The sequence below is a fragment of the Labrus bergylta genome, chromosome 17 (genome assembly GCF_963930695.1).
Source record: "Labrus bergylta chromosome 17, fLabBer1.1, whole genome shotgun sequence".
Classification (NCBI taxonomy): domain Eukaryota; kingdom Metazoa; phylum Chordata; class Actinopteri; order Labriformes; family Labridae; genus Labrus; species Labrus bergylta.
In genome coordinates this window covers 24,865,247-24,891,612 of record NC_089211.1, presented here as the reverse complement: position 1 = coordinate 24,891,612, position 26,366 = coordinate 24,865,247, and the positions used below count along the sequence as shown (strand labels likewise).

General features: G+C 41.4%; 2 protein-coding genes across 3 annotated transcripts in view; both read right to left on the bottom strand.

Annotated features, from left to right (window-relative positions):
- The window catches only part of trappc13 (trafficking protein particle complex subunit 13), a 68,115-nt gene that overhangs the window by 28,076 nt on the left and 13,673 nt on the right, over nucleotides 1-26,366 (bottom strand). The window lies entirely within an intron of this gene.
- tnfrsfa (tumor necrosis factor receptor superfamily, member a) lies at nucleotides 86-26,366 on the bottom strand. The gene is made up of 10 exons (XM_020653842.3): nucleotides 26,093-26,366; nucleotides 11,309-11,480; nucleotides 8,679-8,810; nucleotides 5,031-5,142; nucleotides 4,753-4,886; nucleotides 4,536-4,643; nucleotides 4,407-4,453; nucleotides 3,983-4,276; nucleotides 3,848-3,884; nucleotides 86-2,735 (listed from the first exon to the last, which is right to left on the bottom strand). Exons 1-10 carry the CDS (start codon nucleotides 26,123-26,125, stop codon nucleotides 2,434-2,436), a joined length of 1,371 nt encoding a protein of 456 aa, XP_020509498.1. The 5' UTR covers nucleotides 26,126-26,366; the 3' UTR covers nucleotides 86-2,433.

The following is a 26,366-nucleotide window of genomic DNA, read 5'->3' as shown; positions in this document are numbered from 1 at the left end:
CGCCAGGCTGTCCGGCGCTCCCCGTAAAAATGTTTCTTCACCCACCCAGAAACCTTTTGTGTTCATAAAGACTCCGACCACAACGATCTGTACAAAACATTTATTGTAAATGTACATAAAAACAGCTTTGACATATTTTGCATAATTTATATCTTAAATCCATGACAAGCAAACAATAACTAAGGGGGGGGGGGGGGGGCTTTAAGGCAGCGCTGAATAGAACATCTATACAAAAGTAACAGGAGGTTAATTTGAACAGCTCAGGACTTGTAATGAAATCTGTAAAAGTTAAAACTCAGAAAATGTAAAAAAAAAGCAGAGTGAAGGAACGTGCTCAGAGGTCGATTAAAGAAGAAAATCTGACACGGTTTAGAAACGGTTCAGTGAGTAAAGAGGAAGGTGGTACAGCGTCCCTAGAAATTGGTGCAGGCTGTATTCTCATTGTCTGTCAGTAGATGGCAGTGCCGGCACTGTTGCATCACTCTTCAGCAATTATATATAACTCTGTAACTCTGTCCTTTATATACAGGAGACTGCAGGAAAACGGGCAAAAACAAAGAAATCTAAAATGGCACAAAATGAACAGCTAACGACTCCACTTTGTGCTTTACTCCTCACCATGCTGCTGCATACTTACACACACACTTAGTGAGGCTGTTATGGATTTGTTTTATGTACAAGGGGAAAAATAAGGAGAATACATGAGTACTTTTTTTTTTTTAAATCCAGAAATATGATTTCCTTCATCTTGTCAGAGTCTAACCAAGACAAACCGGTCTGTACCCGCACCCCCAAGGACGCTCCGGTCCCCCAGGTTCACTAGAACAGCAGGTAAATCCTCATCTGTGTCATCTCTTACTTCGATTTGAACGGACAAAGTCTTACATTAAACATAATGAAAGCTTCAAACACGGTGACCGAATGGGCACGCGTTAATGACAGTGTGGAAACAAAAAGAGTGCTACACTGAAAGACAAGAGTTCATTCATTACAGGTTTCAACCACACCTTGAAAGATTGGATGTCAGTCATGTCACCCTGAGGCGCTTCTTCTTTTTTTTTTTTCCTTGCAGGGTTTTTGTTTTGTTTTGTTTTTGGCAAAAGGTATAAATAATGAAAGTTAATTATGAATCATTACAATAAATATGACAATAAATAAAATATGACCTTGAAGTTAGCTGGAAATACGACGGAACACGATGAACTTCCACCAGATACGTGTGCAATAGCGTGTCCGCTCCGGTCCGTCGACACCCACCGGCTGCGTTCTCAGTGTGCAGCACGGGGCAGCACCTCCGGACGCCGCTGCATTTTTACAGATTCACTCTGGACAGCGCGAGATAACACGATGTATGTGGTATAAAACCGTATGAAACACACATACGGTCATTGTTCTGAAGCGTCAAAACTGAGTGTTTTATTCTGAAAATAAACAGGACGTTTTAAGGTTTTTTTCAGTGTCTGACTTCCCGTCTCGCTCGATCTTTTCTGTGGTTAATTGATGCGCCGTGCTCCGGCGGTCAGCAAAAACAGAAGCCCTGTGTATCTGCTGCAGAGAGCTCTGGATTGATGGAGCTAGGACGCACAGATTGAATAAAGTGAAAATCTTAACGGAGCGGAGACGGACCGAACACACACCTGGTGGAATTCAGGCTTAACTCAGGAAACTCCTTCTAGTGAGTGAAAACACAGTTTTTTTGAACACTACGGCTCCATGACATCATCATTAAAAATCATGATCTATTTATACTCAGATGATCGAATGGCACTGAAGAGGTCAAGTTTTCTGATTAGTGAGGCTAAGACTTTGACGTTTACGACCAATATTTTCCTTTCTTTAGTCGGGGGAAAATGTCCGTGAACTCCTTTTTAGTAACATCAAAACAACAACTAAAGCATGATTGTAGTTTCATATCCTACATGTGCCAGAGGTCAGTGCACCAGTATTTGTGACATGTCTAATGCCACTCCTACAAACCAGTGTATATTCGGTCTCCGGGGTTGAGTGTTTAATGATCTGGGGTAACGACCAGATGAGTGACACGCGCCCGGAGACGTCTTAAGCTTTTCAGTATTGGGCTGCATGTAGCTTCGTTAGCTTCAAGACGCAGCGGTTTACTGCATTTGGACACCTTCATGTGATTGTGCTCTTTTTCTTTTTTTTGTCATAATTGTCTTGAAAACTGATTCTTCATTCTCATTTTTTGTACACCACCACATTTGGCAAGTAGTCAACCTCCTAAAGAGCTCGAATGAATCCGGCTCGGCGTTCCCCTTTTTGTGTTTCTTTAAAGAACTACTGGCTTCTGAAAACATGGCCGCTCGGCCACAAAGAGGTAAGCCTGTTCGTCAGACACAACGTCCACCTTTTTAGTGTCTATGTGCTCGTCTTGCATTGAGTACTTTGTGTTTCCTCCGCTCGCCGCCCCTCCCCTCAGGGTGCGTCCGCGTGCTTGTAGAAGCCTTTCTGCAGGGCGGCGGAGGCGATGGTCTCGGCCGAGCGCCGCTGGTCCATACTTAGCAGAGTGTCCAGCAGGTCGTTGATGTCTGCTTTCAGTCCCTGCCTCTGCATCCAGTTCTTCAGCAGTTCGTACACCTTGTCAGCAGGGGGGGCGTTCTCTGCGATCCGAATTTGGTTGTCGCTGACGCCGATCCGCCTGAAGAACTTGTTGTGGATCCGGACGTCCAGGTACTCGTCAAACAGATCGAAGCTCTTCTTGAGGGATTTTTCAGAAGCTGAAAAAATAGAAATGCACCGATTAAAACTCTGATTATGAGACACAAAGTGGAACAATGGAGGTCGCTGAACTCTCAGGACAAAACGTCTATCCTGTTTTAAACAGTTGTGTTCTCTTACAGCGGACTCATGACCTTTTACAACCGAAGGATTGAACACTGATTAAACGACCGTCACACACAAACTGTTTAGCACTGATTCCTAAAACTCTCAGTGGCTGAAACCTTCAGTGTCATCATGTAGGTCACTCCTTGAACTCACTCTGCCTTTGCAAAAAGAGCTTTAAATGTTTTTTTTCTCCCACGTCTTATTCTGACTTAAACTAGAGCATCGTGCTTCTGTTTCAAAGACCAGGAGTAAAGAACCTCTTGACCAGTGAATGCACGTCTTAGTGCTGATCTGTGGGATGTAAGTTTAGCTTGTTATGATCTGTTTTTTGTTCTTTGTGTGGAGCTGGAGATGTTTGTGTCTCAATGGAAATCCCCCTGGTCAAAAATTAAGGTAAAATAAAAGCATCTGCACACTTTTATTTCTTTGTTTTTTCTGACTTCTTACATGCATTGGCTCGGAATTTCAAAGTATATAGTGTAATACTTTGTAGTGGGTCAACATGAAGCCTTCATGTTGTGCTGGGAATACTTGAGGCTAAGTGAAACGCATTACAAAACTCATGCAGCATGTGTACAGTAACTACATTGTCCCTGAATGTGTATAAATATAATCAGTACATTTCACTCCATTTAGCTTCAGGCCACGCTTACAGTGTGAAGGAATACAATAAAGGGATCAAACAGACCGGCTAAGCTTGATTTTCTTTACAGTATCATGATTAAAACATAGATTGGACAATATGTTCCAGCCCCCCGCCCCCTCCCCAATGCTTCAGGCCTGACTGTCATGAGATTATTAATCCATCAAGCAGCTAATGTGAGATCTGGATGACTGCTGTTGATTTGATTTCCCTGTGGACTGACGTGAACTGAGCTAAACGGAGCTGTTTTCTGTGTTTAGCAAGCAGCCTTTCTGGGGCACAACATCAAGTGGCATGAAAAATTCATGAAATTAGTGGGGAGAGTGGGGAAATCTCCCACTCCCACTGCGGGGATCTTACCTAGAAGTGGCAGCAATCGATGTTGCAGAGGATCATCCTGCAGCACGAGAGGAATACAAACATAAAGGAGGTGTCAACATGGGATCATTACAAAAAGTAAAAATGACAAGAAGTTTGTTTTATGTAGTTCCTCACCATGTCTGCAGGGGGCAGTCTGACGGCAGTGGGGCTGTGGTGGGGGGTGTTACCAGAGGAAGCAGCTGTGGGCAGGGCCGACAGGCTGGTTTGAGAGGAGCTGGTGGTGTTGGGTAAACTGTCTCCGAGTCCTCGGTCCTCGTCTTCCAGAGGAGGGGAGGCCTTGGTCAACCCGGACTGAGTCTCCTGCAGCAGGGGCCGAGACTCTGGGCGGGGCTCCTCCCCCTCCCCCTCCCCCTCCAGACCCGCGTTCTGATTGTTCTGCCTCTCTTCCGCTGTGGATCCACTCTCGTCCTGAAAACAGTGAAAAAAGTGGAGTGAGACACTGTGCCACAGATTATCTGCTGCTGGCTGCTAACGTCCGAGACGAATGGATTATAAAGCCTTCAAGAAGTTACAAAACGTGAACAACAAAAAAACTTACAATGGGAATCTTCACAATTTCACTGGGATCACAGCTGCTCTTCAGACCTGTTTGAAAGCACACAAATAGCATTAGGGGCACATTCTTAATAAGCACATCAGCATTTCAAATGTGCAGAAAGCAACTCACATGGTGATTCACATGACCGCCGCTTGAAGAAGAACCACCACACAACCAGGCCGATAATAAGGCAGAGGATGATGATGATGATGAGTACAGGAATGATAACAGGAAGGACTGGGGGAGGGGAGGAAATCAATAAATCAGTGAAAAAGTATGTTTAGGTTTAATAATTCTTTCTCATCTTGGGCAGGCAGTTTTGGGTGAAACAGTGAAGTTAACTTACCGTTATCTTGTGGAGAACTTGGTGCGGACGTGGTGAGGACTGGGGAGGTTTCAGTCGGGGACGGATTCAGTTTCCGACACTCTGTGTTGGAGAAAGGCGTGCACTTCTTCACCTCCTCCTCCCCTGATTTACACCTGGAGATTTAACAGAAAAGATCCTCAGTCAAAGTAGATCATAAAATAAACAGAATACAAGGACCAATCACGGCTTGACAGTAGATGATTATTGTCTTGCAAACTTGCAAACTACTTAAGGAAAAAAGTAGAAAATAGACGTACTTGGCGCAGCGTTTGCAGACTTCACAGGCCTGTTCTGGGACACAGAAGGTTCCTGGTTTGCACTGACACTTGGTGTCTGTAGTTGTGGTGCAGGACGCCGTTTCAATCTCATCTGTGGATGGTAACATTTAGAGAAAGATGAGCTGACGGACATGAGTGTGTTTGTAAAATGTCCTAACAATTAGGGAAAGGGAGTTAAAATGAAGTCACTTGAAAATCAAAAAGTTGAACACACAGAAGTTTGTTTAGAAGTTTCCAGGTCTTTCCTTCTTGGTGCTAATTTATGACCCAAATCTCCTAAATGATGTCATACCTTCAGTCAACTTTTCCAGACAGGTGAGAACATCACCTCACCTGCCTGAGATCCAAAGTCCACAGTTAGTCACCTCCTCATAAACACGTTGTCACCTTTACGAGGAGGTGATAAGATTTATTGGAAGAATTCTATTTTTATCCGTTTCTACTTTATTTGAAGTCTGTGTCTGAAATGAAGCTCACTGATCCCAGACGGCTTAAACACAAAAACATATTCTTTGTCTTCTCTCATCACTGTCATCACAATATTGTGCGTGTGTTTGTGTGTGTCCCGTTCTCAATTTAACAATCATAATCACAGCTGCAACTTCTGCTATGTTCAAGCGAGGCTATTTATAGACCGACCCGACGGCTCGAGGTAACAAGATAGTATAGATGTAAACACGTGTAGATGAAGTATTTGTCTCCAGGCAGAATCAAGAGTTGTTGTAAACTATGCGTAACATCTATTTTTAAATTCAGAATAATTTCCCAGATTTGTCAAATTTAAAAGGACCAATCAGTGAGATGTGTAGAGAGTGAAATGATAAAAGGTATCTTACTATCTGATCAGACATTAAGGAAACATGTTATGTTGAAGTGCTGGCTTCTCTGACAACAATGCAGCAGCCAGTATGTCCTCCTTCTAAGTTTCAAGTCTGGGACAGAATGGTCTATATTTGAATCGAGTGGCGGTTTAAAGACCCCCCCACATGTCCGTTTTGGACGCCCCTCGGTTTGTCAGATATGAGAGCAGTTATCAGGTCAACAGGTGTTGCAGCGATGGAAGCGGTCAAGAGAAGTGGTTCAGATAGAAGTGATTGTACCCGACCTAAAAAGCCTCTGCATGTTTCTAATAAGCTCCACGAGCAGAAACGTGCTCAAACTAGGATCAATATTGGAGATGCTTTTGAAAAATGGAGAGAGGTTAGAACACAGAAAGGTTTACAGACCCATGCAGAGCTGGAGAAACACTGAAGCTTCAGAGTCCACCACATGGTGACCTGAGTGAGCATCGACTCTAGAGAGGGGGGGGGGGAGACAGCTCTCTACGATGTTTAGAATGTAGACTGCAGTACCCATTTTAAACACTAGGTGTCAGAGCTACATACTGCTCCTTTAATTTTATTTATTGCTTACAGAGCTATCTCACAGTGAACGCTCCTGGCAAAAAATACAGAATTATGAACTATTCATCTTCCTCGCCTCTCATCAGTGTCTTCACTAACACTCACATGAAGACCACAAGTGAGTTCATCACATTACTTCTTTACCGCCAAGTTACTGAGACCATGGGTTTTAATTTATTATATATAAAAATCTAACTTTAAAGACAATTTTCCCAACGTTCAGTCATTTCCTCTGGAGGCTTTTTCAATTCTTCATTATGGAAGATGAAGACAGTCGAGAAGAATTCGATTTACGGCCTTGTTGTCAACCACTCCACAGCTCAGCGTAACACATAAACTGATTAACTGTGATAACATCTCGTAAAAAAATGTTTAAGATGTTCATGGTTTGTGCTCTGTTCCTACAATGTTCCCTTTAAAAGCCTGAGAGGAAAAATTACAACAGTAGTTAAACAAAGCCGTCTTTGTTTGAACATGCTGATGACATTGTTTCGGTTTTCACATTTGTTGCTAATCATGTAAAGCTAGAAATCAAGTTTTTTATTTGTTCCTTTCAAACGGCGGTGGAGCCATTTGTCACGCTGTCGTCGACTCCCTGCCTCCCTCAATTTGTGTCGTGTCAGACGCAGATTTTGTTTGGAGCTTGTCGTATGTTTTTTTTTCCAGATTTTGTTGCATAATTATACTCTGTGTTGATTGAAATGCAAGACAAGCCGAAGACGCTTTAGATAGGACGTGAGTCAGGGTAAACCGGAGCCGCCATTAAGAAAAACATTCTGAAGTGTGAGGCTGGCAACAAGTCAACACTTCGTCGTCACTCAGGCAGCTGGCGCTTTGAGAAACACACTGTAATTTATTGATTATGTTATTTTTCATCTAATTGGCAGGTGTTTTGTGTAAGTCTGTGTGTTGGGGTTGGAGAGCGTGTGTGTTTAACCCAAACTGAATATGAAAGGCTAGACGAGAGTCGTGACGCGAGAGCCTAACCTGGCAGTTATCATCATTATTACATCATCATTACCCCATCATTACCACCCCCCCCCCCCCCAGCTACCATTTAAGTCATGAATTGTCCTTCACAGTCTTCTTCAGTCTTCAGGAGGTTTAATTCTGAGAGACATTAATGGTGCTAGAAAGAGATGTTCTTTCAAGTTGAAGCAATAATGATCTATAAAATCCGCAGTTGCATTTTCTAAAATAAGAAGTGTCCCATCAGGTTTCCCCTCACTCACCTCGATATTCTCTGATTAGTTATGATGTTCTTGTAAATATGTTTGAAGAAGTTATAAAAAATACACACACAGCTCTTCCATAAACTGCCGTGAACGAGCACAAAAACACATCCCATGTAACTGTAGTCTCTTTTCTGTGGCTCCAGCCTTTCACGGGAGACAAAGACTCCCAGTGTGGGAGACAATGAGACACAGACACACCCAGTTCAGCCAGGTAGGACAGACACACACAAGCAAATCTCAGGAGACGGCTTACACGCTCACATTCATCCCCCACGAAACAAAAACAACAAAGACACACCCTGCTGCTCCGTGTAACATCATAAGATCACATTTTCACGAGTGGATCTGAAAGGAAGGGGGGGGAGGACGCAGACAAAAAGGGATTAACTTTCCCTAAACAATATATCTATGACAGACCGGATTACTAACGACTTTATCTGAGATTAAAGGGCAACCCAGCTGGTTCTTATTATTTAATGTATCTTCTTTATTAGAGAATTATTGGCAGCGATCGAATGGGACAAAGCGGTTTACTGGTTCAAGCTGAGCCAACAACTCCCTTCACTCGTCTTTGAAAACATCTTTTATTCATGAATGTCTAATACTTTATTTTCTTCTGTTATGATCATTTATTTATTATTAACTTCAAGTTGGAGAGATGTCAGAGTGGGGCTGCTACACAGGGGACACACCAGAGCTCTTTTGGGGTTTTTTAGGGCACCTCGGCAGTACACAGGAAATGACCTGGCATCTCCAGCTTTCAGACCCACTTCCATATTTTTTTTACGTGCTGGGACTTGAACCGGCGACCCTCTGGTTCCCATCCCTACAGAGTGAGCTACCGCCGCCCTCAAAATTAACAAGCTTAAAGTGCAAGACCCATTTTGTGCAAAATAACTTTTAAAATCCTCTGTATTGAATATTCATGTTGACTCGGTGAAAATGAATATACCATGAAGCACATGTAAGGATGCAGATATTCCGGTTACCTGAGCGACAGTGTGTGCAGGGCAGACAGCGGTTCATCCCGTTGGAGTGCTCTGTGTACGTCTGTCCGTGCTCACAGGGGTTGCATGTCCCCTGCTCCTGGTCTCGTTCACATCCTTTCTGCACAAAGGTTCCTGTAAATAAATTAGAAAAAAAACAACAATCAAACGAGTCAAGGTTTATATAAACAAAAAACACACAATTCTGGCAACTGAAGTCCTGTAAATCTGAACTAATGTGACGTGCTTCCTGTTGATGTAGGATGTTTGGACAGGACATACCAAAGCAAGAGATAACACTAAATGCTTTAAACAAAAACGACGGGGCCATCAGCTGACAAGTTCGATTTGATTAAAGTGCAGAAGAGTGAAGAGTTTGACTGACTGTTTTTCAGAAGATTTCTAGGAAGATAAAAATCCAACATGTCATGGGGGGACTTGAAAGAGTAAAGGAATTAAGAGTGAAGTTAGCCAAGTTCCTCGAATGGTCGAATGTCACACTCAGAATTTATATTGTTATTTCACACATGCTGTGAATCAAACCACTGGATTGTCATGTGTTTTTTTTCTTCCCTCCAATAAAGAGCCCGTAGAGAATAGGAAAAGAGGAACGAGAAATCTTTGATTGATGTCAGTAAGTATTCAGTAAGAAGAGTGTTTTTAAGGCTGTGATTGTTTGTGTTAACACAATTTAACTGGGGATAAAGTGCTATCATTGTGCACCCGGAAAAATTCAAATGTTTGCCTTGTTAAACAAAAAACACATACTGACACTGTGGAGCAAGGATCTAACATTTCATACAATTAAGTATTTACAATGGCTTTTAAGAATGTGGTAACAACTGACCAACCGGAGTGAACACTTGAAAACAGAATAAATATCGACCTCAAGACTTTTTGTATGTCTTAGTCGCTTCCAGATGATGATGTGCAATAAAATATCCACTAATTATCCATCTCCCATAAATGTCATTGATTTTGTCAACACTGTTCATTTTCAAAAGGCCACATTTCCACAAGCAAGCCTTAGTTTAAGGACGCACTCAAACTAGGCCTGAGAACACTTCACCCTCAAAGTCCAGTTTGTTTGATTAGTGTGTGACGGTACACTTCCTTGGCCCTGGCAAGCTTGGAAAAGGTGTGTTTCAGCACAGGAAAGATCATGCAGGGGGGGGGTAATCATGCTTAACCACGGTACTGGACAACTTTGCCTGGTGTGAGAGCGCCGTAAAGGACATTTGCTCTTAAATACAAGTGGATATATCCTTAGATAAAGAGGCCTGTGTTTTAAAAATAAAGCATATGCCGAATGAGAGTTGTAAAATCTTGCTGTAAATGTGACACAAGACCAAACCAGAAATAATTGAATAAAAAGATTTCTTTAAATTGAGAACTTCAAATTCAATGATTCAATCAGCCGGCAGCAGAATTCAGTTATTTCATTTCGGCCAAATATGTACTGAGCTAAAAATAAAAATGTTTACAGCCTTCCTTAATTCTTTACATAACGATTATGGTTGGTACTTTTAATTTATTTGGATTTTCCTTCACATTCTGTTCACTCTTTTTTTTTTTTTTTTTTTACTCTGAGATGGAGCAAGTTTTCCTCTTGCGTTTTGCCTCCATGCATTCTTTCCAGACCAGGCGGAGACTATTTGCAAAACTCATTTGGGAAACAGTTCAGGGTTCTGGGTTTGACATTTGACTCCAGCTTTTCTCACACAAAATGCCATTTCAAATGTTGGCTCTGACTAGCACTCAGTTATATTCGAGAGAAATAGGTCAGTGCTTCGGGTAAGTGTTTTTTCAAGTGGAGGTACAAGTATCCGTCGGGGGGGTTTGGAGAACTACTGGAGTTATTCGAGATTGTTTTTAACAATGAATATTTATTTTTGTTTAAATTATACACAAGTTAATAAAAGAAAAGTGAGAAAGTGGTAGCGATATATAAGTTTAACTTCTACCTACTCCTTTTCAGACCGTGTTACTTTTTGTTTTTTAATATCTTAATTCCTGGTTCTATATGAAGCCACTCATTCATTCATTGATTTGAACTATATAAGGCCCCATGTCCACCTAGCGTTTCCTTCTGAGCACTAGGGGCTTTTTTTTTTGCAATTGATTTGAATGAGTAGAGAGCTTTCGCAACAGAAAGCAGCCCTCCGGAGAAAAAGCGCAGCGCCCAGGACTCAAGATGAAAATCTTTTAACTTTTTCAGAAAGGCACGGTTGACGCAACCGGCGCTCTTTTCATAATATACGATATTTTTGCTGCCTCTGGATCGTGTCTTGTACCCTCTAAAATATAAAACAGAGTAAAAAAGTAACGGAGCAGTGTTGGTCATACAGCAGCCGTTGTCAAAGACAGGACGGACGTGCAGCGCTTTTCTTGTCAAACACTTCATGCACTTGTACCTCTCTATAAAAGCTCTTCTTTTTGGTCAGGGGTTATTTAAATGAAAAGTATTTTATGGGGGGTTATGGTACCTTATTAAATTAAGTTGGAGAACCACTTCTTCACAGGAAACTAAGTGATATGTTGCAGAATCAGGGGCCCACATGGCTCATATGATTGGGTAAAAATGGAACTATAATTGACGCTTGTATATATTGTACTTAATGTGATTTTCTTACCAGCTTGGCAATTGAGGCAGCAGAGTAGTCCCTGGTGGAGGTACTGCTGATTTTCCACACATGTTCTGTGTCGTCGCTGGGTGATGTTGTTGTGTTCATCGCCGGCCCACTGAGCTGCTGGAGGTTCTGCCGCGTGACAAACCAGCCCGACAAAGAGCGCGGCCACCAACACCTGAATCATGATGTTAAGTGTGAGAAAGAAGGAGGCGGGAGGGGGGGAAAGAAAAAAGATTTGCATTATTTTTTTTGTATTCGCAGTAAACAGATTCACCCACGTAAACTCGTGAGAAGAAAGACAGTTAAGAGGAGAGTCTATCTTCATAGGAAACCTTGTGTGAGCAATATACGACTTAATTTGAACCATCTGATCCGAACATCTGCCGTGGGAGAGCAATTAAGGGAGCCAACCAGTCAGGCAGACCTACAGGCAAAGAGCCCCGGGTGTGCAGGATGCAGAGCGACACATGCAACATGACTACATGCAGCACAACAGGCGACCAAACTTAATTACTGCGTGATCTGGTTTTCTTGTGGGAGAGGTTTAAAGGCAGCGACTGTGGGTGTAGTAGAAAAGCTTCGATAAAAGGTATCTTAGCTAACAACAGCCGGGTGCCCGTATCAAATGTGATTCCTGAAATCTATTCATGTGCGGGATAATAACAGGCTTGTACAGGTGGGGTACCGAGAAGAATACAGCCGAACACTTTAGTGATGCCCCCAGGCGCTGGTGTTTATTCACACGCTTTTCACCATGTCAATGTGAGAAGGCTCCATTCATTGGCAAACAACGCACTTTAGTGCCTCTACTTCAAATGACCCACATTCTTAAACCCCGACTCTTTGAATGCCGGGACATGTGACACCGCCATGAAGCGCCTCAAATGCAATGCGACACCTTCTGGTTAAATGAGAGGCCTAGATTTCGAGGTTTTGTCTCCCCCTCTACCTTTGCTAACCAGACCAGGGAAGAAAGGGAACAGGTTAGGGTGGAGAGGGCCAGGTTGAGAGGGAGAAAGAGGAGGAGGAGGAGGGTTCGATTCAAAGTGAGAAATTGGAAGCCAGCAAGTTGAAGATGGGATGTTCAGCGGGGAATAGGTTGTCTAAAAAAGACAGTGTGGGAGAATTAGTGGAATAAAGACTGAAAGAGCACATTGACAGAGGTAAAGAAAGAGGGACAGGCTAGAGCTGACTCCTGATGCTAGACGTGGCTCTCTGGAGGGCCGCCATGCCTTGTTGTTCAAAAGAACTTTCCCCTCTCTCTCCCCCTCTCACTCAATCGGCCTTTTCCCTTCTTCCTCTCCCTCTGCTCACGTCAGACTTTCCAAAGACGCTGAGAGGCAGACGTGGAAGGGCAGACGGCCGACAGAGCAGTCACAATCACACCATTTAGATCTATCCAAACATTCTGAGGGAGGGAGGGGAAGGCAGAAGAGAGAAGGGAAGGGGAGGGAGATAAAATGAGAGAGAGGAAGAGGGGGGCTAACAGCTTGCATGACACAGGCTAAGTCTTAAGACTTGAATACACTATGTGTATGACTCCAGGCGGAGTGGGGGGGTGCAGAGAGATGTTGAATTTGGGAAGAGAGTAAGTAAAAGGCCGTGTGAAAAGGCAAGAGAGAGAAAAAAATGTGCACAGAAAAACAGTGGAAAGAAGAGATGAGGGAAAAAAGACAGCTAGGAAAGAGTGAGCTTCAGCACCACCGAGGGTAATTCTACACTTTGACAATGCACAAGTCAGAGAGTTTATTTATCCAGGTGGAAGCACGTAATAAATAACTCAAAAGTTAAAACTCAGGTGTCTCTTTGACAGCGATGATGCATAGACAGCACAGAGATGACATCATTTCCAGTCTTTGTTCATTTCAGAGTCTGTAATTCAAAAACACTCCCAGGTGCAGCCGCCCTCAACCCTGTTCTGCTACTGTACAAAGATCCAGTGACATCTCTCCGTTTGCTGATCATTTCCTCCTAGCTGATAAATCTTTCGGTCTTTGAAACAACAGAAAACATTGAAAATTCAACTAAAATCTCTGCTGTCCTTAAATTCTTCAATCCAAAAACTCAAATATATCAATCTAAACAAACGAAAAGGTGAAGATTTGAATCATTAGTCGAGAAGAGACCAATTGTCAACAAATTGCTGCATCAATTTTGCATCCCTTGGACTAATATCTAGCAGTGTAGTTAAGTGCATTATGTAAAGACTTTTAGTCCAGAATAGAGTCACAAGACTGGTGCCGAACTGTGACAGAAGGGCCAAAGTCAACAAAATGCAATTCACTTTAGGTTGGTCATTGGTGAAAGACAGGACTTGTTCTTTTTTAGAAAAAATTACAATGTCTAAAACTCAAAATACTTTGTTTAATCAAGTGTTTAATAGTAGAAATGGTCGTTTTCAATACTCAAGAGGTTGTTTCTAAACTTCCACTTTGACTTGTTTCCTATTGGAATGTCCTTACTGCCCGCCACACAGCACCTTTTTTATTTTCCTCTCTGTCGCTTGCTTAGACGGACGAGAAACTTAGCTCTACAAGGCACCGGCACTCGCTTTTCAAACTCAACAGAGCTTGTTAGCTTGTTGTACAAAGGGGAGGATAACGGTGCATAAATAATATCCACATCTGTAATTGAAATGTTGAGCTTTTTGACTCGTGTCGACAACACCAGAGAAATACCTCTTTTTTTTTTCCGGCCGCAAGACTTTTATCGACGAGCCTCCGAGTGTTAAGTATTTGAGTCAACAGCTCATCAATACAAAGCACCACACATCCAATCGTCAATACAAGAGCACTATACGTCACATTGTTAGCAAGGAGAAACTGAAATTCACAGAGCACAGAACAAAATATTAAACGGATTTAGTGGAGACAGCCAGCGTGAAATCATACAACACGATATATAACGCTTGCGTGCTGTAATGTGATTACTGTGGATTTTTATGTCACATTTGTATGAGTGCCTCTGTGCATGGGGCACATGACATAACCGCTAGGCTATCGGCGCTCCCCTGAGGATCAAGATTAATTAATAAATACATAAATGAATAACATACACAAAGCAAGCCAGAAAGACAACACAGGGCTTGTTGTTAACTTTACAACTTTAAAAACCGGTTCTAATAAAATGTTTATTTATTGATTTTTACCAGGAGCCAACATATCCAAAGAGGTGTCCCCCTCTGACTGGATCAAGCAGTGTTTCAGGTAATTATCAGAGTTTCTCAGACCCTCTTTGGATGGGGCTTCTGGGTCTCTAAGTGTTGCTGTTTACTCCAGCTCTGCCTATCTTTCTGATTACTTTAGATCCAGGAATCTGAGGACTTAAATCCCTTACCTGGATATATGATAAAGTCAAAAATACTTTGAAGCTTCTTGAGATACTAACAAAGTAGTTGGCTGGAAATGTTTTGCTGTCCGGTTGACAGGTAGTGTGTGCATATGGAAAAGTCTGATAAGGTGAAAAACAAGAATCATTTAGGCTGGTTAAGGTGTTTATTGTGCAGCTGAAGTGAAAAAAGGAACACATTTAGTACATGCAAAATGTGATTAGAGCATCGAAATTCTAAGATAAACACACCCCTTAAACATAAAGGGTACAAAACAGAGGAGAAACTGAAATTTCTCACATTTGAGAAGTTGAAACTCAGTAATTTTCTGTTTTAAATTTCTCTCAAGCCACTTATAAATTAATTGAGGAATTATTTTAACTCAGGAAAAACAAAGAGCAGAATTTGTTATTGCTAGGATGACAGAGTGCCTGATCACTTCTCCATGTGCTCCAGTGGGAATCAAACATGTTTTATTTTGTAATAAACACAGTTCAGTAAGTCTGAGGGAATCCCACATTGTGGTATTTTAAACACAGGGTGCTGACAGACAAGGAAAACAAACAACGCCTCCCACATGTGTCCACCACACTAGTGTCCTAAGGCTGCTGAACTACATGAGCGAAAAATGTTCTGTACACAACGGCCGGCCACAATGCGGCTTAGTTTTACCTCTACAAGCAAAGTGAGGAGGAAGACTGGAGTGACCGTAACCTCAGCGTAGAAAGCCCTCCAAACCCACAATCCCTGGAAACTCTCCAAGTGGTTCAGTCCACTTCACAGCCTTCCCTATCCTCTGTGCAACCAGTGGGCTCAGCGGAGGATTGTTTGGTAAAACAGCCTCCTATTGTCAAGCTTTCAGTGTGTATGTATGATAAGTTAGGATGCTAGTTAAACTAATAAAAAATACAATAAAATAAAGAGGGAGCCTCTGTTTATCTGAGAACAGTAGCCCTCCTCCACTTCCTCTAAAAACGTTTTCTCCCAAATTGCCTTGGCAAAAACTCTACACATGCCATGTACACTGAGCACGCATTTGTGACTAAATGACAGGACATCCTTTCAGTTGACCCAGGTTATCAATGGGCCATTTAGAGGGCTGTGATCACTCTATAAGCCTGAGGCAGTTACAGTGAGCTCTATTATAAAACACATGGGCAGAAACGGAAAACAGAAAATGTGATGCACGCACACAACCGACAGATACACCACAGGAGATTCCTCATTTCATATCTGACAGATAATTTCAATCATGACGAACTGATAAGGGGCGACACGATGCAACTCATTATATTCCTGTATCCGGACCTGAATCTCCGTATCACGCTTTGCTTATTAGCCAATAATTTTCTGCAATCAAATGTGACAGCTGTGATGGATAAAATCTTATACATCCGTACTCTGAGACATCATGACAAAGCAGAATGAGCTCCTGAAAGGTTTAGATTTCCTGTATTGCTGGGTATAAATAAAGCAAAGGGGATGTACATATGATATACTTTAAGTAACATGCAGTTTTAAATGTGAACAAGTACGACTTTTCCCTTCAAAAATGAATCAAAGGTTGTCTCTTGTAGGGTTACCACGATACCAGATTTTTAAACTTCTTTCAGATTACTGAAACAATATTGATTTATTCATGTTTTGATACCACGGCGACAACAACAGAAGTCCTAGGCACCCAATATTAGGTAATTCTCTGTTTTGAATTACCCTAAAGGCAAACTCATGTACACCATCTAAATTGCACAAATACTTCGGCAGCGTTTTGACCCTGAAACATTGCCAATGTGTTTGTGCAATTTAGAAAGTGCTCTCTCTGTTTTGGGGTTAAAAATATGGCCAAAGATCTGAGTGTTCCTCTTAAAATATTCTGTACTTTTTACAAGTGGTATTGGAAATGATAGTAGTCTCAAAAATTGACAACTTTAGTCTCTTGGTCTCTTTAGTCTCTTTATGCACTCTCTTTCAAACAGTCTCAGAATTTAACCTGTGATTCGTTGATTGATCAAACACAAGGTAATACGTTTATTTGATTATCGATGATCAGATGAGCAGCTGGAGGGTCTGACAAACAACCATAAGAGAGTTTAGCCATTCTATCTTCGTTATATCTGAAGGCATGGAGGCAGTTGGAGGGGTTTAAAGGAGCAAACACGTTGTACAACAGCTGCCGATTTAAATGCATCAACAATGACATAAATATGAAATGTTACTTCAGCTCAAATGTCAACAACTCGTCTCCCACACAGACCTTACAACCGCTCAATCTTTATCATGTCATAGCCTCCCACAAACCACAACAAAGACAAGCAGCTCGGCTCAGTTTTATAACTGGGGGGGTGGTAGGGAGAGAACAGTGTCTGCATTACAGCTGCCACTGATACCGAGCATAACTTGTGCCAGAGTTTTTACACTTTGTCCTCAGAGATCCCATTTCTTCTTTGACTAATAAAACAGAGAGCTGATGTGTTGGAAAGTTAACCAAACAAAAGCAACATTATCTAACGTAATACATAAGAGCTAAACAGTCTTATGTAACTGGGTCCGATTGTCTACTTGTCCTATCTAATTGAATAAATAATTCCTCTTCACCACAATATTTTGGTTACCAAAGCAACACATTTGAAAGGGTTGTGGCTAAAAGTCCCAAATCTCAAAAGGCAGCAAGTTTACTCTGATATCTGAACAAGTAAATCAATTTAGTAAGCAGCGAGACTGGGTGATAGAACGATCTCAAAACCAGGTTGTTGGACTAGTAGCTAGTTCGCAAGTCCCATGTAGGGAGGTTACGGTCCTCATAGCACATGTCACGCCCCACTCTCTCTCTCCCTGACCGACTCTGTCCTGCCTCTCCAATAAAAGATTTAAAAAGCCCAAAAATAAATCAAAACAAAAAAACCCAGATTGTAATAAAATCCAGCAAGAGCACATTGGGAGATCAGACATCAGATTTAAACATAGCAAACCAAATCATGAAGGAAATTTTAACATCGGTTAAGAGAGGAAATTATCTGTATCCCACAGCTGTATTGTATTTTTACAATATCTGCTTAAAAATCCGTGAAGGAATTCATCGGTTATCAAAAAATGTTCATTATCTTTCTGTTGGCTCTTTGTTAAATTGACCAATAGTATCTGCTTTCTGCTCCACTTGATAGTTACCCATAACTGTCCGATTGTCTCATGTAATTGTGAGAGGTTTACAGCAAAATACCAAAACACAGGAACTCTGTCCCACAACGGACATCCTCTATAATATCATTACTTTATCAGTGAACCTCATTTCCAGTACTGGTAAGACTCCGGTTTTAAACATACTTCTAATTGAACCAACATACCTCAATTTATCATTTAAGATAAGTTCACTTTGACCCAAATAAAACTAATTTAATATGATGTATACTCTGCTGTGTTTCAGTCCTGTTTGGGTTATCTTACTGAAACTGTTGTGTATTGTACGATTCAAATTCCTCGAGGCTGACCTTGACAGGACAGTGAATGTTCTCTGCTTCACAGATAAAGCCTGCCGTTCCCTGGAGTCAGGGGGTGATCATGCATAACTTTCCTGGAGTGATAAATTACACTGACATTCTGTGTTAGATGATGAAGACAAGTACAACCCAGCTTATGTCGAGAGAGAGAAGTCTGACACTTTGAATAAATCAGCCGAGCTGGGAGACATTCATCTCTATAAAGCAGAGCGATACAAAATGAGGAGAGCGAATCTTGTGTCATTTTAAAGCAGTTCGACAGGAAGGTGTGAAAACCACATTGTTGCGCCACAAAAAACTGCAGACACACAGTGAAGAAGACACACACAATAGAGTACAAGCGCATATATACAGTGTATGTGTGAGAGCGTGTGAAAAGCAGCTGCCCCCTCCTCTCAGGGAGCACAGGAAGCTCGAGACAATACAGAGGCTTCATGCAGGGTTCAGCTCCAAACTGTTCCCTCCAACAGCAGCCTGCCTCCGAGCAGGCCCAGCACCCGATCAGACCCACAACATATCCGCTATAGCAGGATATTTTTAACTCAGGGAAGCTGCAGCTCAGCGACAAAAATTCTTGAGTTTCCTCAGGAGGTGTGCTTCACTGATACGATGAATATGACTGTGTGTCACAAGCAGGTTAGGTGACATTCACCTTTGTTGCAGAGTGCAGAAAAAGATAAAGAACAGACACGCGATGATGAAAAGTGTACATGACTTTCCTGACACTCAGTGCTCAACCACAGGCTGCTTGAAATGACAACCTGAAGTTGATGTGTTGACAAAGGTGGTTAAAATAGAAACTTTACTGCAGATGAGAACAGACTCGAAAAATGCCAAGTTCTGGAAATAGGTTAAAACTTTAATTTGGATTCTGCTTTTCGGGTCCTTACTGTGATGAAGATAAAAGCTTTATATCTTTGAAGTTGTACATATCTTCCTGCAAGGACTAGTCCCTGTGATTGTGTCCTGAGAAGAGAGACACAGCTTTACCTTTTGTTTCAATACGAGGTACCACGTCTGGCTAAAGTCAAAACAGTCTGAATGGTGAGAGTAACTCAACTTTTACAAACAACAAGGCAAAGTTTAACGCACATGGGGAGCTAATCGGATGCTAGTCAGTTTCCACATTGAATCTGATGAAACACATGAGGCAGCTTCACATGAGGACTTAAAATGATCTTGTGCAAGATTCTGAATTATTTGTGTGGGAAAGTTAACTATGTGAAACAATAGAAAGTTCAACAAGTCAATAAAAAAGTCCTTTAACACAAACACCTTTTTACTGTTACTATACTGTTGACCACATGAAAAGTTCTTATTGCTTTGATGACTAAGAAAGAGAGTGCAGCTGACGTTTGTCGGGTTCAAAGTCGTCAGCAGGTGCGGCAGTGTGACACACATATTCCAATTTGTTTGCGTTGCGAGGTTGAGGTGGTCTCCGTGGTTTCTAAAGGGTAGGCTGCCTAGTGAGTCACACAGCTTGTTATTGAGGGATAAGCAGGTACTTTGAATTTGGAACGTCAATCCACAAATTAAATTTAGAGATGTGTGCTTTCAACTTAGCCATTTCAAATTCTGATTAGGTTCCTTCACAGAGGAGCTAAGCAGGGACTCACAAGACATCCAGGAGGGAAAAGGGCAAGAAGGGATGACTAATAGATTAAAGTATGTGCAGGAATCCATCACTTCGCTCTGCAGACAATCACATTAGCTCCATTAAAGCCTGTCTTTGTGTAAAGGAAAAAAAGTCCTTGAAGCTCTGGCAGTTTATAGCTTTCTCTATAAACACATCACAGCAAAAATGTAGACTATGTGGCTGCTAGCAGGTCAACAAGCTATAAAATGGCCATCAATACTTGGAATTTATGTTGGATTTATGTCTTTGTAAACAGAAGTCCATTCTATGGACAAAGGTTTGGCTTGTTCTTAGACTCAAAACTTTTGTTATAATCTGCTCATTCATCCAGGAAAGCAGGAAGTTAGCGGATTGAAGCACTGATGCAAACCTTATGCTGCCTCGTTCTGAGTCGCAAATCCGAGGTACCACTAAAGGTACCTTACCAAAAACTACTGTGTAGAGATGAAAATCATCTCTTAAATAGAACATTATTTGTTCATGTTTAAAATTAATATCCATAGTAAGCTATGTTTTCTAAGAAACATGCAAGAAAGTCACCGGGTGATGCCTCTAAAATGTTTTTTTTAGACTCTGGGAAGCACAGAAAAGGACATTTTTAACTATGGTTAAATTATGGCTGATTACATTCTCTTCCAATAAAATCTGTTTGCTCTACATGATGTCTGAAATTGTGGGAGGGGGGGAAGAAAAGCTTGTATGGTTGAAAGAACAGTGATCAAATCTGTTGACCACTTAAAAACAAAGAAAAGCAGGGGACCCTCACATTTTAGAAGTTACACCTTGGACATGGCTTGGCATTTATTGGCAAACCATTAAAGTATTTAACTGTGGATATAGATAGAAACATTTTCAATATATAGTCCTAAGGCTACAGTCATTTTCATTAATCAACTGGCTATCTTTTTTGGAATAATCAACCATCCAGTCAAATTCAATGAGACAGTGTTTTAAAATTCGAACAGCCCAAGGGACATTTTCAGAAATAGATTTTTTTTCCAGCTTAACTGACCAAAAACCATCTTACTATGATGTGTGAATCAGAAACAGCAAATCCTCACATTTGAAAGGCTCAGAAAAGATTTATATTTTTGCTTAAGAATTAGCAGACATTCACTGTTACAACGAAAGAAAAACATGCACACAGCTTTAGCAGTATTTGGGGACAGCAATTTCCTTCCAGTGATTACTTTCTTTTGTTTTAATATGAAAAGAAAGCTTTAAAACAAAACAGCATGACAAAACAGCTAGCAGCATTGATCATAACATACAATGCTCTCCAGTATTCATGTGTTTTAAAACATTCTAAAAAGAAAAGGAGAATGAAATAGTAATACAAAAAGAAGAAGTAGAAACTGAGAAAAGCTCTCTACCCTTTGGCTAATAGTGTCCACCCCTCGTGTTGTGAGCGTAAGGGACAGTTAACTTCTAACTCATGTGATCTGACCCATCAGATGACTTGTGTACACATGAGAGAGTTGCGTGAGAGAGAGTACTGAACCTCAAAGTATGGTTCACATTCTCAGTGAAAAGTGCGTGCTATGGAACTTTGTTGCTATTTGTATCTCAAAAACATATTAGATGTAGCTGGGTGAGGTTAATATGTTTACCTAGGGATGTTTTGACACACGGTAAATTACCCCGCTTCTCTCAACCCTTGAACCAGTCAAGTGTGCGCACTGACTTGCCTCCGTTGGTATGCATGACGCGAGTAAACTGCAAATCAACAGGTGGCACTCCCTCAGTGAGTCAGCACGTCTTTTATGCTAGATAGTAAATCACAAACAACAACGATGACAACATCAACAGATCCTACTAGGACAAAATTAAGTTCACTTATTGTTCCTGCATAGATCAATATGCATCATGACGCAGTCAGATTGAGAGGTATACTGACAAGTACAGAGGCCTGAAGACACTGTAGAGTTAATTGGTTGTAATTACTTGTAATATAGTTATTATTGAACTCTAACGTTGTGAGTCACACACTCTTAAGGCGGTACTTTCTTTATAATAAGAGACAATAAACAGTTCCAAGTAAATATCAGCGTTTTCATCTATTTTTCTGCAGCCTGGGGATTATCTGGGGGCTGGGAGCTGAGTCGGGCCAATAATAGCTCAGCTAGTTTTCTATAGGAGCTTAATTGTTTGTATGTATTCAGTGTAACAGAGCGGTTATTTTCCCCATCAAAACCAACAGAACTTGTTTTTTTTAACTGGTAAAACATTAAATGAGGAGTTTAGCAGTTGTGGCTGCTAGCTGAGCTTAAATCTTACCTATTTTTTTGTCAATAATTTTCTTGTTTTTAGAGGATAATGGGAATTTATTCAGTCACTTTTGTGTCTGTCAGGTCCAACTTTCTCTCATGATTCACAGGAAAACATTAATTTTTTATTCAACCACGGCTCAAAGGACACTTTTCAGAGGAAAGAAGGCACATGGCGTGTAAACTTAAGACTAACTGGCTGCTGTAACAAAATCTGCTGTGTGATCGGCTGTTCGATCCACCCATGGAATAAATAAATGTCAAACTTGATTACAGTTGTGTACATTTGATCCTGTCCCAATTCTTCAATTTTTTTTTTTTTTTAAATCACCCAGCCCGGACTCTTTCAGGAAACTAATTCATCAAGATTAATTAAAAGACTAAACACCAGTAAAAGTCCGACCTCTAGACTAAATACTTGACAGCAAACTGTGACAAGCAAACATTAAAAGGTCCACCAACCACCTGGTATCTCACAGTGGTTTGGTTGCATGGCATTGCATCATTCAGTGTCTGTGTAACCTCTGTAAGCCACAGGCTGGTTTATTACTGTTCACATGGTCACCATGCAGAGCAGCTACAAGCAGAAGACTCTGTATGAAGTAGAAACTCTGGAGCGGACAATTTGTTGACCACTGCTCGGTCCCCTGCGACACAATTTGACCTCCACTTGTCCCAGATGTCATTCCTGCCCTTGTCTGTGTTGTCCTCAGAGACAGAGAGGGATATTTCCTGTGTGAACCAACACCCAGTCGCACAGTAAAAAAAAAAAAAAGAAATTACAGATAACAATCTAGAGTACATTTGCATAGGCATGACAATTCTCAGAAGTAAATTGATGCCTCTAATATCAGCATATCTGTGTACTCTAGACAGGAAGTTTACTGAACAGCCAGGCACGTACACTCCGGCAATTTGAAGGGGTGTGGAGGGGGGATTAGAAGAGGGGGGAAAGGGGTCGGAAGGGAAGAGAAGGGGGGGTGAAGTTTCCTCACAGTCCCATAGCAACAGGGCCGGCTGGGGAGGGAGGCCTCCAGAATGCACTGTAGTTTACAGAAGAGATAAACATTGACTTTGCCACCCGGAGACGTAAATCTGATTTCAGTAAATGGTGCACTGCACGACTTGAAACACAGATCAGACAAACGCTGAAAACAAACACCGACGCTCCAGGCAAAACCAGCAGATGTTACGTTTACTTTAGCTGCAAAATTCATCGCAAGAACAGTCGGCATCTTGGACAAAAACGCTGCAATGTTGCAGTTTAAGAACTCCCACTGTTGCTCCTTACGACCACAAAAGAAATCAAACCGTTATTTGCCCTGTCAATATGAACTTGCATTTCTTACACCTTCACTTAAGCTAGTAGTGTTTAAACAGCTGGAAACCCCATATCAACAGTAGTCTTTTTAAAAAGGGCCATTATGTGTATCGTATTAAGCATCTTAAAATGTTTTCTGTAAATGCTGTGGATATAAGATTTGAAATGGGGGTTGTGATAGTGGGGTATTTATTACAAATATTAAGCAAGAAGTGCCAAAACAAAACAAAACACAAGAGCCGTCAAAAAGTCAGCATTAGGCCAAACAGTACTTCATACAGAAATACTGGATTAAATGACCAGTTTTTCTTCTAGTGATGAATCTTAATGTTAACTCAGATGCTTACCATGACTCTTCACTTCGATATCATATCCAATTTTACTATTTCAAGTCAAATCTCCAAAGGCTTTGAAGGGATGTGAACACCCCTCTGGTGCTCAAATCAATCGCACACTTTACATTAATCCAAAGAGTCTTTCATAAATTGGTTATGTACTTTAAGGCTGTGCAGTGAATACATATGCAGCATTTATATAGTGTCAGGCTTTGGTGCTTGCACTGCTGGAAAAAACAACAGGCTGAGGAATGAAAAGGCGTCTGTGTGAAGGTCTGAGAGTGGAATAAATACTTGACTGGAAAATATTGTTGAGAGACTTTGCGGCTTCAACTAAGTAACGTGCAAAAATACAGTTTACATGGTCACAACAGATCACAGCTTCAGACGTGTTAGGCCTCACTCAAATACTTCAACAGTAGAACTACCTAGGCAGTCATTTGTGGATGTTGTTAAAATGAATTATGGTATATCGGTTAAATCTTGTTTAACTCTAGGATCTGGACTTTTACTCGAGGCGTCTTTATTTGATTCTTACTAAACACAAAATAGTTCTGAGTATTTCTACTTTAAATGGCCCTAACAGTTATACTGGCCACATGCAGACATTAGATCAGCTTAATCGTGTTATGTTTTTCCTGCTATTGCAGCTGTTGTTGCCCAGCAACAGCTAAGTTGTTTTTATGAAACAGGAAAGGAAAAACCTAGCTTTAGCTTTAAGCGTCAACCAAGGAGGCTAACTCTGTGTTCAAGTTAGTTACAATTCACTTAACAGACACTTTTATCCAAAGCGATAAGAATCAAGTAAGAACAGCACTAATCCATTCATATATCGCCACTGAAGAAGCGGGAGCAATGCGGGGTTAAGTGTCTTGCCCAAGGATACATCGAGGATCGAACCGTAAACCTTCCGGTTGAGAAGTGGCAACCCTAACAACTGAGCTACAGCCGCTGTTCAAGAGTTCAAGTTACCATGCTAAGCGAGGCTGATTTGTCTCAGCCTCCTGGGAGCTTTCTAAATCAGCTTATGATATTTTGTTGGGCCTATTGTTTCCTCGTTAAGGTCAGATTGGCGGTTTTAGCAATTTTGCAGTGTATTCCTACATGATCATTGAGATTTTTTACAGAGAATTGCATTAGATTTTGGTGATGTTCATCCCACGTTTTTGCATCTAGAGACCAAATATGTGTCTAGGGCGTCCCACAGGGCGGCTGTGGCTCAGTTGGTATAGTCGTCGCCTCCCTACCGCAAGGTCAAGGGTTCAATCCCCAGCTGAGCAACATGTCTGATGTGTCCCTGGACAAGACACTTAACCCCGCATTGCTCCCTCTGCTTCGGTGGCAGGTGGCAGTGTATGAATAGATTAGATTAGATTAGTTTTGTACTTACTCTCTGATGTACATCACTTTGGATAAAACATGTTAAGTGAATTGTAACAAAAGAAGAACAAATCAATTTGTATTATATTCAGAAAACAATCAATATGATCACCTAAGTGCAGTTTCTTTGCTTAACAAAAACATATTTACATCCGATTAGATTATAAACGATGTGTCCTGTTGTTTACCCTGTCCCAGGCATGCAAATATTCAGTACAACAGCACTCTCCCCAGTCTGATATCGCTTCTTCAATAATGTCCAGGCAGTCAGAATGAGCTCTTTGGCACTTTCTAACAGAAGTAGAAATCTGCTAAGTTTAAGTGTTAAAGATTTCCTGAGCTTTAAGAGCCCTGCACAGCAAGCCATAACTGCTCTGCACTTTATTAATAGAGCCTTTAGGGACAGGGCCAGAGAGCTACATCCGCTGTGACAGACCGTACAAGAGCCATCATATGCTGAATGTCTGAACAATATGACCACATGATGTCCAACACAGATGGTAGATGTAATGTTGAGCAGGAGGAGGAGGAGGGGGAGGAGGAGGAGGGGGAGGAGGAGGAGGGGTTTAGTGAATGATACAGCACATGTAGTGTAAGTTACAGATCACAGAAAGCAGAAACAGAAGCTTTTTTTTGACAGAAATAAACACTCTAATAAACAACAAATAAACACAGTGTTCACAGCTTCCCGGACAATGACTTGTTTTATCTCTCTCCATCAACTTTAACAGGCCTGGCCGTGATTTCTGCTCCCAATGGTTATTACACAGCTTCCCAAATAGTTCAGGAAATGTCCAGGAGATGTGCTTCATACTTTCCTTAAAGCCTAACGAGTTATCGCGATAACTAGATTAAAAAGTTAACCGTCGTGTTGAAGCAGCGTCGCATTAACGTACAATACGAGACATCTATCCTCCGTTTAGAGCATTTATTAAACAGTATTTGCACTTAAATAAGCCGCAGTTTGTTGTGAAACAGTTGAATACATTTAAATAAAACAAGTGTAGGAGAGTTTTGGTGACTTACAGAAAGTTTCCCGTTCACCGGACCGAAGTTCATCTTGGGAACTTCGAGATGAGAGGAAATCCCGTCGGCCGTTAAAATAAGAAAACTCCACCAGTTTGAAAGTCTCTCAAGAAACACACAGTTATGATGAAAATGGGGTTAAAACAGCCACTAAAGTCCAGCTTCAGAACTATCCGTAGTCCAGGTTTCTTTCATGAGTTTTCGTCGTTATCGCTGACAAAACTTTACAGCAGTTTTCCCTGGAAGCGGGTCAGTCGGTGTGAGCAGCGGCGGA